This window comes from Apus apus, chromosome 4, assembly GCF_020740795.1.
Source record: "Apus apus isolate bApuApu2 chromosome 4, bApuApu2.pri.cur, whole genome shotgun sequence".
Taxonomy (NCBI): Eukaryota; Metazoa; Chordata; class Aves; order Apodiformes; family Apodidae; genus Apus; species Apus apus.
In genome coordinates, this window is record NC_067285.1 from 74,685,572 (window position 1) to 74,701,068 (window position 15,497).

The 15,497-nt window shown below is 36.4% G+C and overlaps 1 protein-coding gene across 1 annotated transcript in view; it reads left to right on the forward strand.

Annotated features, from left to right (window-relative positions):
- The window catches only part of KLHL2 (kelch like family member 2), a 60,256-nt gene extending 45,426 nt beyond the window's left edge, over window positions 1-14,830 (forward strand). The window contains exons 6-15 of the mRNA XM_051618232.1: window positions 750-859; window positions 3,521-3,637; window positions 4,644-4,793; window positions 5,873-5,990; window positions 6,634-6,831; window positions 7,602-7,703; window positions 8,578-8,706; window positions 12,960-13,100; window positions 13,262-13,405; window positions 14,047-14,830. Coding sequence (XP_051474192.1) covers window positions 750-859; window positions 3,521-3,637; window positions 4,644-4,793; window positions 5,873-5,990; window positions 6,634-6,831; window positions 7,602-7,703; window positions 8,578-8,706; window positions 12,960-13,100; window positions 13,262-13,405; window positions 14,047-14,075 — 1,238 coding nt within the window. The 3' untranslated portion in view covers window positions 14,076-14,830. The remainder of the gene's footprint in view (window positions 1-749; window positions 860-3,520; window positions 3,638-4,643; window positions 4,794-5,872; window positions 5,991-6,633; window positions 6,832-7,601; window positions 7,704-8,577; window positions 8,707-12,959; window positions 13,101-13,261; window positions 13,406-14,046) is intronic.
- The last annotated feature ends 667 nt before the right edge of the window (window positions 14,831-15,497 follow it).

A 15,497-nucleotide genomic window follows, 5' to 3' on the forward strand; every position in this document is an offset into this window, starting at 1 on the left:
CATATGTCTGGTGACCTTTTTCTCCTTATTCTAATTTTGAGTGAATTCTTAAATACTCAGTAATCTAACTTCTATTAAGAATAAGCTGAAGAGGGGAAAAATAGGAGTTAACGGGATGGAGCTACTTTTAAAGCAACTGAATGGCTTAAAAAGCTATTTTAAGGAATAGAGGACAACTGAATAAATGAACAGCAAATTGTAAAAGATCCACGCTCTATGTTAAAAAAAAAAAGTCCAATGCTACAACTAAACCATGAAATTTTTAGCTTTGTTTACTTAAAGTTGAAGCATTAAAAAACAACCTGAGGAAAAATGACACACCTTCTACATGTTGTAGAGACTGTGATATGCATTATTTTTATGACCTTGAAGAAGCTCTGAGAGTTACAGAAAGATCCAGATGTTTGATTTGACCTACATTAGAATGCAAACTGCTGGTTAGTTCTAATGAATCAGCCATTGTTCATGTTGAACTACAGGTTTAAAACATGTTTGTCAATGACATATAGAGCATATTCTTTTTCTGGAATCTCTTTTGCTCTATGTGTACAAGGATATAAAAATGAGATTTAAGTAAATATAAAGAATAAGTACTGAGATGAAGCAATGCTGAAAATGATAAATTGCTATTATTGCTACTTTTACTATAATGTGTTTTAATATTTCCATTATTTTATATTTATATTCAATATTTTTAAATCTGTAAATATTCGCACTGTATGTTAGAGGACTTCTTTTCCTTCAAACAGAACAGCACTTTTCTGATGTCGTACTTAGTGAAGAATACCTCAATCTCGGTGTAGAGCAGGTTTGCAGTCTCATATCCAGTGACAAACTCACAATTGCCTCAGAAGAGAAGGTAAGTCCATCTGTATCCCAGTATTCCTTTTAACCTTTTGGGTGAGAGAGCAAGCTTGCTCTTACTGCTCTTGTACACAAGATGCATTCTTTGTTTCCTCAGTGAAATTAGGCCTATATTGTGCTCATGCTTAAAGGACTTTTCCCAAAAGTGTTGTCAGACTGATGATGAAAATTAAGCTTAGCTCTTAAAAACCCTAAAACTGTATTAAGTCACATAACCCTTAGGTTTTTTTGAAAAAAAGAAAAAAAAAAAAAAGAAAAAAGGAAGGAAGCCAAATTAAATGGAAATTCCTTCTCATCTTCAATCACAACAAACAGAATACATGCTGTGAGTCACATACACAGGAGTTTGGTTTACCATGGGTTAAATAACTAAAAAATAGTCGTTTGAAGAGCAAGTGTATGCCATCTTCTAACTTTAACATCAGTGGTCCCACAAAGGTATTATAACTCTGCATGTATAGGTGGGCAGTATAGCCCAACTGAACAAATATGGGTTGCAGAGGAGATGACTAGGTATCCTGGTATAATGAAACTTGAGTTTAAATATATGTTAACTAGATCTCATTCTTTTAAAGCTAAAGGTTAGATGTATTCATTTTGAGCTTTTGAATCCAGTTGTGATCAATTTTAAAATAAGTAGGTTTGTTTGTTTTCCAAGGGGCACATAGTTGTATTATCTCTGTTCAAATGAGGCTAAATTGTATTCAAAAGCATGTTGGAATATTGATTTGTATGGCTAGGTAGTGTTCCGTGTTAAAACCTTTTTGAAACTTTCAATCTAAAAACTATCTGCTTCAACTGCAACTAGCAGAGTCAGGTTGGCAGTGATGAAATTATTACAAGGAATTCAAGGGCAATGAAGAGAGACTTCAGGGCCCTGGGACGGCTGGTTAGGGGGTCTGGAGCGCAAGTGGTGTTTGCCTCCATACCTGTTGCAAGAAAGGATGAAGAGATAAACAAGAGGAATCTGCAGATCAATGCATGGCTACGTGACTGGTGGGCAGGGCTTTGAGTTTTTCAATCACGGGCTGCTATATAAGACACCTGACCTGCTGATGGCATGTGGGATGCACCTGTCCCAGAGGGGGAAAAGGCTTTTGGGTCAGGAGTTAGCAGGCTCATTGACAGGGCTTTAAACTAGATAGGAAGGGGGAAGGGGAGATAACTGGGCCTGTTAGGGACAAGCCCAAGAGAAGCATGGCAGGGCTTGAAGGATGGTGGACTATGGAGGATTCTCACTCTGTTGTTTCATTTGAGAGAAAGGATACATGTTTAGAAATCATGGAAGCACCTGAGAAGTGTCTTTGAAGAAATGGGGCCCACAGTGGAAAAAAGGTGTTGGAATCATTAGCTCATTTGAAGTGCATCTATACCAATGCACACAGTATGAGCAACAAGCAGGGGGAGCTTGAAGCCATGATACACCAGGAAAACTATGACATAGTGGCTATGACAGAAACATGGTGGGGTGCATCACATGACTGGAGTGCCACAATCAATGGCTACAAGCTCTTCAGGAGGGATAGAAAGGGAAGGAGAGGGGGTGGAGTGGCCCTGTATGTTAGAGAATGCTATGAGAGCTTGGAAATCAAGTCACCATCCCTGGATGTGTTTAAGGGTTGTTTGGATGTGGTGTTGGTGGATGTGGTTTGGGGGAGAACTTTGTAGAGTAGAGATGATGGTTGGACTCGGTGATCCCAAGGGTCTTTTCCAACCTGAATAGTTCTATGGTTCTAAGATTCTATGTTACTGTTTCCGTAAATACCCTGAAGGTCACAGAATCACAGAATGGTTCAAGTTGGAAGGGGCCTTAAAGATCATCTAGTTCCAACCCCTTTGCATGGGCAGGAACACCTCCCACTAGATCAGGTTGCTCAGGGCCCCATCCAACCTGGCCTTGAACACTTCCACAGCTTCCCTTGGCAACCTGTTCCAGTGTCTCACCACCCTCACACTAAAGAATTTCCTCATAGCATCTAATCTAAATCTCCCCTCTTCCAGTTCTGATCCATTGCCTCTTGCCCTCTCGCTGCAAGCCCTAGTAAAAAGTCCCTCCCCAGCTTTCATGTAGGCCCCTGCAGGTACTGCAAGGTCACTAAAGTTCCCCTGGTGCCTTTTCTTCTCCAGGCTGAACAGCCCCCAGATCTATCACTTTGACTTTGATATGTCGCTTCTGTGGAGTATCATTGAGGTTATAATGCTCTAGCGTATGATGAGCTGCTGTACAGCAGAGGAGAAACTAGGCTTGAGATAATTTCTCCTAGTAAGAATCAGTGATAAGTTATTTGAATGATGATGTGGCAAGTTGAATCTCCAAGAAAGGAAGAAAGCAGGATTGTATTATTGCTGCTGTGTTGTTTGTTTACCTAGTTTTATAGGATTTTCAGTATCAATGAAATTACTGTGTGTATTTTGTCAATGTAGCACAGCTATCTTTGACACACCAGTAGAGGAGTGATACAAAAACAGACTGGCTAATGCATCTTCAGAATTTTGTAGTGCATAAACACAGAAATAATGGGACCTGTAACAGCTATAATATTTTCTTATGTTGGGAATTTTAGTATGAGCAAAAAAATATTTTGGAGGCATACTGATGTTTTTATACTTATTAACTCCTAAGTCAAGGGACTCACATCTGTCTGTTTTCTGGAAGGTGTTTGAAGCAGTGATAGCGTGGGTAAACCATGACAAAGATGTAAGGCAGGAGCTAATGGCACGCCTGATGGAGCATGTTCGGCTGCCTTTGCTTTCCCGGGAATATTTAGTTCAGGTAAGCAAAAAGGAATCCTAATTCTTCTTCATTAATTTCTGCTTATTTTTTCATGTCAGATGGGTAGCTTAAAATTTAAACACAAATGTAATGTAACGTGTTATTGATAGTAAAAATAAACAGCCACTACACTACCACATAGGCATGTGTACACACAGAGTCAAATGAGGGATTGCCACATAGAGGATGACATATATAAGTGATTTATCTGATTGGCTGACTACTTTTCCTGACAGACTAGTGATTTGAACAATTTAATTTGCTGAGGTCAGGTTAGCTATGATTTGTAATATGATCTTTAATACAAGGTTTGTTTTCATAAATGAATTTTCAATTTCAGAATTTTATCTATTGTTTTAGCAGGCTAGGAATTAATGACAAAAGAGTCCTCTACCTGGTTCCAGTTATAATACATTTTTTCAATTTTATAATCTCATTTTTAATATTTTGGTGTCAGGACAAATATTTAAAACTGAAAATATGAGTTCTATATTAACATTGGTTAGTAGGCGTAGTAGTAGGTTGGTAGATGTTTATTTTAGACATTCTCTTTTTGCTAAATTAATTTCCTTCCCTTCTTGTGGTTGGTTTGGGGTTGTTGTTGTTTTGGTTTGTTGTTTTCTTTTTTCCCCGTTGTGTTTTTTTATTGTTGAGAAATGGCTTAGTTGTTAAATTAGCCTCTACTGCTTCCTGTTTGAAGTGTGCTGTATTCTCTGTCTTTGAAAAGTCAAGAAATGTGCCTGATTATAAGAAAAGTGATTTACCTTGCCTAATATTGTTTCTTCCACTTACTGAGTCGACATCTCCTGATCTTTTTTTTTTTAGTGACTGCATATTCCCATCACATAAATTTCTCTTTAACTGTGATTAAATGACAATCTAAAAAAATCAGATTAATCTGATTAATTTGTGTGATATAACACAGGCTTTATTACGCTTCAGATTGTGATTTGTGTTTTACTTCCCTAACATGCTCAGACCTTGTTAAACTTCTATTAATAAACAGAGAGTTGAAGAGGAAATACTGGTTAAGAACAGCAGTGCTTGTAAAGATTACCTCATTGAAGCTATGAAGTATCACTTGCTGCCAACTGAGCAACGAGCATTGATGAAAAGCACTCGAACAAAATTGAGAACACCTGCTAGCCTTCCAAAAGTAAGACCACTTTTTTTCCAATGTACTTATTTCTTTGAACTCCATTTTAAAAACATTTCATGAGAGTATGACTGTTGCTTTGGAGTATTCCAGTAAAAATTTTTGTATCAAAATTATTTATCACAAAAATATAACATGTGATTAGCTTTATACTCCATACTACTTCTGACATAGATGTTTTAGTCTCCCACCTACACATACCGCCACCACTACCTCACCTCCCAATAAATTTTTTTTAATAAATGCATCAACATTTGAAAAATTATAAATTATATTGTAAATTATAAAGTAAGCAGGTGTTTGGGTTTTTTTGTTTTGTTTTTATAAAACAAAAAGACTGAAGCTTCTGAGGTGAGACATTTCCTTCAGTTTTTAGCTAAATGTTGCCTTTTGTTCATTTTAGTGGAAAACAAAGCAAACACTGAATATTATCTTCTTTCCAAAGAAGTAAAGAAGTTTTCTCAGAGTGCTGTTGTGGCAACTGCAATAATCATAGAATGGTTTGTGTTGGAAGCAACCTTAATGATCATCTACTTCCAACCTGCCTACACGGACAGGGACACCTCCTACTAGACCAGGTTGCTCCAAGCCCATCCAGTCTTCTTGAACACTTCCAGCTATGGGGCATCCACAGCTTCTCTGGGCAGCATGTTCCAGTGTCTTGCCATTCTAGTGTCTCCAATAATGGAATAGGAGATTTCGTTCACTAAACTTAGCATATTTCTCTCAAACCAACCAGATAAGGCTGTTGTGGGATGGACGGTTGCAGTTCCATTGACCTGAGGTCAGAGTAGGATGTGAATATAGAGTAGGATCTGCCTCATTCATGGGAGCTTTACCTAGTTTCTAATTGCTTCCTGCTTTTCTACCTCAGGTATTTCCCCTGTGCACAGTAATTACAAATTGTGTGTGTTTTTTAAAAAAATAATTTTGTCTAGTTTGCAAGACTGGAGTTTCTTATTTAGGAGAACTGTATTTTAAATATTTATTGTACAAGAGCTTGCTTTATTTTTAAAAACTCTTTTGATCTTTCAAGTGCTCTCATATATGCAAATAACTAACACGTATCTCCCTTTTAGCTGATGATGGTAGTTGGAGGGCAGGCACCAAAGGCAATTCGCAGTGTTGAATGCTATGATTTTAAAGAAGAACGTTGGCATCAGGTGGCTGAGTTGCCTTCTAGAAGATGTAGAGCTGGTAAATTATGCCTAAATTTTTTGTTGCAGTTGGTAATGCATCAGAATTTAGGTGTCTGTATAAAGCATTGTATGTTCTTTGGAGAACAGTACCTAAGATATTTATCTGGAAAGGGCTAAGCCTTGACTTCAGTGATCATCCTTAAAATTTTAAATACTTGCTAATCTGGAACAAGACATATTTGGTAATTTGATTTTAACTTGTGCTTTGATTTATAATCTCTAGAATAAACGGCTTTATTACCTCCCATGGATACAGAGGGTAAATACATTTAAATATTAATGCATTATAATAATGAGTAATTTTACTATTAGAATACCCTATTCTTATTAAATGAGATGAAGAATGTGAAGAAGTGACCAATGGATACTAGAAATGTAAAAAATGTGATCTTAAAGCAGCTGAGATACCTCAGCAAGAAGGAATACGGCAGGCACGATAGTCAAAGTGTGAGCTATTAGTAACAAGAAGCGTCTAGAGCTTTATCTGAACCAAGTGTGGCTCTGTGACATGGTTAAATGCCTGCTAGTGTAGTGAGCACTGTAAATTTTGTCAAGGACCTGCATATTTAGGACAGTATGGAATAAAATTATTGACAAAGGGACTAAACTGTTCGTGTTTCCTCCCCATTTCCCTGCTCTAGGAATGGTATACATGGGAGGCATGGTGTATGCTGTTGGTGGTTTCAATGGGTCTTTGAGAGTTCGCACAGTAGATTCCTATGACCCGGTGAAGGACCAGTGGACAAGTGTTGCTAATATGCAAGACAGAAGAAGCACACTTGGAGCAGCTGTATTAAATGGTCTTCTTTATGCTGTGGGAGGATTTGATGGGAGTACAGGTATAATTGCTTTTATACACTGCTGATTAGCTTTGACTGCTCTTGGCATAATTGTATTAAATTTGAATGTCTCTTTCCTGGTAGCTGTGATGAAACCAAGCATGCTGGTTGCCTGGCATCTTGTGGTGTGGTATGTGCTTTAGTGGTCCCATCTTTCTACATTAACATTGGATTCTTTGCTCCCGTCTAAGAGTTTAGGCTTAATAACCAGTGAATCTTTGACACATTCCCTTTCAGTATGCCTTCTATAGTCAGAGTCCTTAACTCATAGAAGATCTGAACAGAAAAAATAGCTGGTCTCTTTTGTTGTTTGTGTATGAAATACACCTTTATATTTTCATGTAGTGTGAACAGGATTACAAACAGCTTTCTCTGACCTGTTGGGAGGCTTTGGACATACACTGTTCCCTCTTTTCACAGATGCATTAGACCATTTGGCAAAGATGATCCTTCTGCTTATATAACTATTACAGAAGCATATGTAGGAGAGAGCATTGTGTGTTAATTAAAAAGAAAGGGGAAAAAAAAAATCCAGGGAAGAGTTTTTCAGAGTTCCACAAAAGCTTTTATTAATTTGCACAGTTTCAGATACCAAGAATGGGTTGACTGTAATTGCCTGTCTAAAGGACACCAGCTGGACCTTTTGCATAGTAATTTTGAGTCCTTAAAATGAAATAATTTGAATTATCAGATATTACGAATTTTCCAGAAGGTAGACAGTATGTTGCACCTATATTTATAGATAAAATAATATTATATTGTCTTCATAGGTTTATCATCAGTTGAAGTTTACAACTTGAAGACTAATGAGTGGTTTCACGTAGCTCCAATGAACACAAGAAGAAGTAGTGTTGGTGTAGGAGTTGTTGGAGGTAAGTTGGCAAATGATGTTATAAAGAAGGGGGGGATGCAATCATTTTCCTTGCTACATTTTCTCACTTTTGAAAACATACTTCAGATTTATGTTTTTGCTGAAGCTTGTAATGTAAATGGTGTGAACAATACATGATTGTTCTACTTGATTTTGGTCAGCAGTTAGCATAGCTGTGTTAATTTTTTTTCAGAGCTTCCACTGTGCCTGAGGCTGAGGGAAAACTCGTTAAGCAGGTGTGCTCTAGGTTACACATGTCAGCAAAGCTAGAGAGCCCGGTCACTGAAATGATGACCTTCTAAATTGGACTTAAGTGATGCAACGCTGCAGTATTGTCAACTCTGTTATCTGTGGCTTACTTTGCTGGTTGCACACTGGGTATGATCTCAAGGACAGTGCCAGGAAAACTGCTGACTTGTGAGTCAGCTTAGTGGTGAATAGCCTGGATGTTGCTTACACAATGCAGACCTGGGCTGGCTCCTGGGTCATAAAACAGTGCTAGGTGTGTGTTTTAACTGCATAGGAACCACTGCAGTTTCTGATCTGAAAATGCAGACTGTGCAAGTAATTTTCATCTGAATTTCTGATATTTCTAGGAAGCCAATCTTCTGGCTTCCAATGTTGTACATACATGAATTAGCTTGCTTTTGAACAACTCTTAATCAAAACCAGGGTAAAGTACCTTTGTATTTCAGCTAGGCAGTTGAAAATCTTTTGACTCTTATTGTTCTTGGCTGCCTTTTATGTCCTAAAAATGACAAGAACTATAGTGTACTATCTTAAACTATTTACAACACAGAAACCAAATAATTGATTGATGATAAGTACTGATCACTTCAGAGAGGGATGCAGGTTTCTGTTGGTTCCCCTTCTAGGTAAACTGTATGCTGTTGGTGGCTATGATGGGGCATCACGTCAGTGCCTTAGTTCAGTAGAATGCTATGATGCTAATACAAATGAGTGGACCTATGTTGCAGAAATGAGTACTAGACGGAGTGGAGCAGGTGAGTACACCAAAATCAACCATCCTAAAACAGAAACAAATTTGTGGTTTAAAAATGTATCTAAATGTATATAAGGTAAGCGAAAGTCTGAGTCTAATGGAACGCGTTAGTCTTAGATGGGTGATATTTTGCAAGTTATAAATACAAAACTGTCCTACAGAGTAAGACTCAGTCCGTTAGCAGTAAATGTCTTTCCTTGCTTTTTCATATTTTTCATATTCCTCTTGTTCCCACAACTTCTGATGGTTTTAACATACAGACTAATATGCATGGATTGTGACAATCAATTTAATACCACCTGAATACTGAATTAAAATATAGCTGACCAGGATGAAAATATGTCATTTCTTCAGAGACATCTCTTTGCCAGTGTAGGATGGATTTTTCTAACCGTGTTTTCAGGTTGACTTTACATGTGAAATGACTAGATTTTTCACCCCTTTGGAGGACTTGTTCTGCATTCTGATTCACTGCAGGAAATTTTGTCCTTGTTCGTTCTTAAGTTTGTATTACTGGTTTCATCCTATTACTTCCACTTACGTAACCTTTGTTTCATCTTCAGTAATTCTTCTCATCACCTGGTGTTTACATCCTTTGGATATGTTTAGGCTACTACATGTTATCCTTCCTTATCATTTAGCCAAGGTATATCCATTTATTTCTTTATAATCTTAAAAATCCCTTTTTTATTTTTTCATGAATTTTTTTTCCTTCTTCCGATGTATATTTCTCTTTAAAGACATCAAAAGTGCCTGTGGTATTCTGCTTTGGTGTAATGAAATGATACTTCCACAGCTCCAAATTGACTTGAGCATTTTCATTATCTAATTATATTATGGACTCAAATCTCATTTTACTGTTCACTGTCCTCTATCTGTCTTTTGGTATTTCAGGTATTTTCAACTCTCAGAAGTTGTTTTATTTCTCTAGATGCGTTCCCATGGACTTTTTCAAGTCTAATTGCGTGATACTGTTTTTCTGTGTTTACTTTTTTACTTGTTTAAGTCAATTTTTTGCCAAGTACTCATTGGTGCTTTTTAGCAACACCCTTCAAATATCTATGATTGCATTAATGTGCTTCATAATTGGAAGCGATGTTGCTACAAATAAAACTGGATGGACTTCTAGTATGCTCAGTAGATGATTAATAGTTATCCCATATTTTCTCCTTGCCTTCCATTATTTTTTAGTAACTCTGAACAGTTTTTAACCTGTATAATGATTTTTAAATTAAGTCCAAATTATTCCATAATAACTATGTAAAAGTATTACAATAATTATTAAAATTAAGCTATTTAGTTTGTGTTGCTTCCATTATACCATTGCAAAATCAGCAAGTTGATATGTCTCTTATTGCTATCACTAATGTTTTGATTGTGCTTCTAAACTAAAACTATAAATGATACACTGCACCTCAAGAAAGCCGTTGTCTTATGAAACTTCTAGTTACTCAATCTGTGCATCTTGGAGTAAATTCTGGATTGAAAACTGGCCAGAGTTGCAGTAAGGATACTCTTAAATACTTCCCTCTAATACTGGCAAGTTTTGCAGAAAATATTTCTACAAATCAGGCAAATCACAAGTAAAATTTTAAAGACTAATAGTGTTGGTGGGTTGTGACAAAGCTTCATTTTGGAGCACACCCATTTTATCTCAGCATTTTTTCTTTTTTTTTTTTTAATATTCTGGTTTTGTAAACTATCTTTATGCCTTTAGCCTATTTATATACTAGATATTTTCAGATACTTTTCTAAGAAAATGTTTAATTACTTCTACAACTGAAATTTAGTGCCTTAGATACACTAACTACTGGGATCTTTCTGCCCCTATCCTCCCTCTCCTTGTCCCAGAGTTCAGGACTGTGTTTGTTTACTCAACTGATGCCTTTTACCTTGTCCACTGATTAAAATAAATAAATAAATGGAGAGGTAAAGTAAATGCAATCAGTTATTTTGCTTTCATATTATTGACTCAAATAATGAACATCCTGTGCCACTCTCTTAAATATATGGGAAGTTCTATTTGTGCATGGGGGATGAGTGGGCAGTAATGTGAAAATCATTACTGTTGATTTAGCTTGGCTGTAGTGACCAAATATCCAAGCCCACCAGTTATGTTTCAACTGGTGATCAGTCTTGGTGGTGCTATGGGTGTTATCTAAAGGGAATATTGTTCCTGTATTAAATCTTTGGATCTCTGGTCATCTCAAGGAACTTTAGCCCATCTCTTCTGTTCCTACTGCTTCACCTTCAGAGGTTAACCCTCAGTTACTCTTCTGTAGTACCAACTGCTTCTCAGTTGATCAGTACGGGGACAGATCTGTTTCCAGCCAACATACTGGGATGAGGAACTTCAAATCCAGATATAGGCCTTTTGGGAGGGATGAGAGTTATAAGACAGGGTCCTGAAAATTGGGCAGGAAAGAAAAAAAACAAAGAAAGGAGAACTCAGAAGACGGCAACAAGAGGATGCAGACGGAAGGAGCAAGAAATAAGGTAGGACTTGGAAACTGGGTGTGGGATTAAGGGGAAATGAATCACCAAAGAGGAATGGAGCTGTCAAAAGAATAAAATTGAAATATGGCAGAGGGAAAACTCTACACACTGAATAGGAAGGTTGGTAAATCTGTAGAAAGCCTGGGGGGGGGGATTTATATCACAACACATATTTAAACTAAAAATCTTAGCCCTCCTCCTATCTCTAATGTTTAATGCTACAAAAGATAAATGTTGTATTATCCTGCCTGATAAATGTTGTATTATCCTGCCTAATAAATGTGATCAGAGTGGGAGAAAGAAAAGCTGTCACACTATACTGTGACATGATAGCTAGAAATAATAGCAATAAAAGAAGAATTAAATTAACTGGGAAGGATATAGGGATATATTAGTAGTGGTTATCACTGATAAAGCATTTGATACCATGATTTATAAAGCAGTGTCCTATTAAGAAGCTATTTTCCAGATCTGCAGTACCAATTAACTTCCATGTTTCCTGCCCCTCTCTCTTTAATTATTAAAATCTGTCTTTTTAGTAAGAAAATTTAGTTATTTCAGCAGCAGTAATTTTTCTCCCCGTATAGGAATGGCTCTTACATACATGTATGTCTTAGTGACATGTTTCCAAAGATATTTCACCTAGCAATTAAGGTCTTAGGATTCCTTTTTTTTTTTTTTCTTCTGAAGGACTTGACTCATCTTTTGCATTCGTATTTGCTGTTTCCCTTTAATAAAGATTTTAAGCTTTGGCCTTTCAAAGGAACCCTTTAAGATATTATTATATTTGCAAATCTATTTCTCAGCTTTGAGTTTCATAATCTATGTGACATATAGTAGATTTCCCAATGTACCTTCCTAGTAGTGTTTTTTCACTTGTATTTATAGTCCATCTCTCACGAAAGTTTTAATGCACCCCCCTCCCCATGTTTCTGAAATCCATTATGTTTGCATTCTGATAGTTCTAATAGTGCACTATAAAGTGAAGAATAAACAGGCCTTCCTTTCTGCTTCCCCTATTCCCTCCTTTTTGATATGTGCATCCCAATTAGGAAGTAGACATAGATGAGCTTCATTTACTCCTTCATCCCAGGGGTGCAGATTGATACATTTTTGTTGTACAGAAGACCCTAGGACTAAAGGAGACCCTTTAATATCCTTTTGAATATTTTGATAACTGAAGCTTGGTTCAAGGAATCTTGGTGTTCTCCAAATTCCAGAGGAGAAAGGTGCTCACTCTGTTTACTTTTGTTTCATATATATGTTTACAAGGTATTCCAACACTTCAATGGAAACATTCCTATGATATAAAGTCTATCCATTCAGCTTTTATCCTCCATGCTGCAGAGTTTTTACTTTCTAAAAAGTCATGCTTTATCATCTTGTCAGATTTCTGTTATGCTGGCTGAGCACACTGTCTCATTTACCATCACTTCTATTGAGTCCTAAATTTCAACAATCCTCATTTTCCTGCACATCATTTTTCATCCAAAATTTTCCAAAATCTTCTGTTGCAGAACAGCTGTGGTCTTTGTATGCTGCAATATGGTAGATGTGAATGCAAGACATTTTATCAGTGTCTTGCTGTAGTTACTGTCTTTTGGCTTGAATGCATCCTGACCCAAATGTTTTCTGAAGTAGTTCCTAACATTGACTGGATTGAAGGATTTATGTTAGTGGACATAATATTTGTTGTTTCTCCTTTGTATCAGTCAAACCATTCTCGGGTTAATTTTGAGTATTTTTGTATGTTCACAGGTGTTGGTGTGTTAAACAATTTGTTGTATGCAGTAGGTGGTCACGATGGCCCTTTGGTAAGAAAAAGCGTTGAAGTGTTTGATCCTGTTGCCAGTACGTGGAAGCAGGTTGCAGACATGAACATGTGCAGAAGGAATGCAGGTATATACAACAGTTCCTTTAAAACAGTGGAAATATCATTTGATGTAAATGGCATGCTCCTGGTTTTCTGCTGCTTTCATCATGTTGGAGAATAGAAGCCATGCTTTGATGGGGTGAACAAGCTGATTGCTAATTTTAATATTGGTTTCCTGTCTTTTTAGGTGTTTGTGCTGTTAATGGTCTCTTGTATGTAGTTGGAGGAGATGATGGTTCCTGTAATTTATCAACAGTGGAATATTATAATCCAACAACTGATAAATGGACGGTTGTGTCGTCTTGTATGAGTACAGGAAGAAGCTATGCAGGTAATGTGTATAGATACTTTTTAACAGACTTTTTGCAGTGTTAACAGCTAGGATAAGAAATTCGACAAAGCATCCAAAAGAAGTCCTGTCTAAAGTAAAATCTAAGATACTAGAATGGGTGTGAAGAATCTGATGGTATGTTTTGAGTTACGACTTCAACAATTATTCACTAATAAAAAAAAATAAAAATAATAAAATTGTATGAAGCTGTTCTCTGGAGGGATTTAGGGATTTAGATAATTCTGGTATGACTAGTCCTTTTTTTTAACAGGACATTTGTGTCTCAATCTATGGAAATCCAATGCTAAAGTTCATTGGGATTTGAAATTTAGAAAACGAGCTGTTTCAGTAATCTTTTTTTTTCAGTAATTGCAGTTTTTCAGATCAGTTATTTAAGTGAATAACTGATAACAAAATTACACTTGAGTAATGGCAAATTTTTTCAAGTCACAGAAACTTTCAGAACTTTTCACTGATTCAGGCAACTTTGTCATAGAGGAATTAGGGAAAATACAAACACTGATGCTGGTGCACAGTTTTTTGAGGTTATAGTAGTTGCAGGGTATTATATTAAAGCTTGATTTTAGTATTTTTTTTAAATGCTACCTAAAGATGTCTTTTTTTTTTTTTTCTTGCTCTAGGTGTTACAGTTATTGACAAACCATTATGATCAGTTAAAGGATTTTCAACTTGATTATGCACTAGAAGCAGTCTTCAACAAGTGTGTATGAAGTGACTGAGTATCTAAGCACTTCTCTACTTGTGGCTGCACCTTGAGTCACAGTGGAAGATGTGACTGTCTACAATTACAGTTGACAGATGATGAAGATTACTCTAGGTAGAAGCGATGCGCAGGATTATTCTGCATTTGAGCAGAAGCTGATTGAATTTTTGAAGTCTAGTGGACCATTTCTTTTTTATTGCAAGGTCTTCAAAAAATAAAAAGAGCCACTTTCATGACTTGTGTCAGTCATGACTGAGAAACGGATTGTCAGTGAAGAATGGTGTGTATTCTGGTGAAAGTAAATTTTTGTCTTATTTTTTCCAGAGACTAATAAATCTATTTAAATAAATGAACCGTCAGTCTTCATAGTACGTATTGAATCCCACCTCAGTAATAAATGCTGGCATGGGGTAAATTTGTTCCCTTTTATAAAACTTTTGTTACATAACTATAATATGTGCATATGTTTGTGTGAGCCCAAGTTGCTTTCTATTGAAATACTTTGAAATGTGATTTTACTATTTATAATTTGGCACAGTACTTTGAATATGCTGGTACTATGTTGTAAAACAGAGTTGTATTTTTTGATATGTAACAATGCTTAACACTACTAATTGCTGCTGAAGGAGACATCAGAGATGCTATAACACTTCCTGAACAGGTGTCATTTCAAGATCTTTTTAATAAAAATGTTGTCTGTACTTACAATCTTTTTTTTTTTTTTTTTCCCCCCTGTTCAATTTTGGTCACGTTTAGATGTTACTTCTTTCTTACCTTTTTATCCAAAAGGTGATTTGGCATGAAAGTAACTTAAAATTTATAATGAATGTATGAAATTGCGTTGAACTTGCATGGTACTAAGGCCTATTTATGTGTGTAACCTTAGCTTTTATTAGCTAATATTTGAATATCCTGTATGTGGCCATGCTTGTAAAGCAGCATTTTTATTTACTCTTGGATGGCCTCCTTTTAACATGACCAAAGTTATTGTCACATTTGAGACATTTTCTTCCAATAAAAGTTTGTATATAGTTTCTTAATGCCAACAAGTCGCTTAAAACTTGTGTTTCTCAGTACAAGTGTCAAGCCAAGTAATCTTGACATCAGCTAAAAGAATTTTCCTGGGGTGGGCTGGTGTCAGGGGTTAGGGTGAAGCTAGTGCTCTAACAATCTTAATGCAAACAAGTGGAAAGAAGAACTGTTACGGTTTAGAAACTGCTTGTCTAAGTATCACTAGTTTGCTGCCGGTTTGTTTCCAAATGCTTTGGTTTTCAGTTAGGTAAGGTAGCAGCCACCTCTTCACTGCCAGTAAAACTATTTGAGCTGTCACATCAGTATGAAGACTGAGAATAACATTTTTGGGGCAGA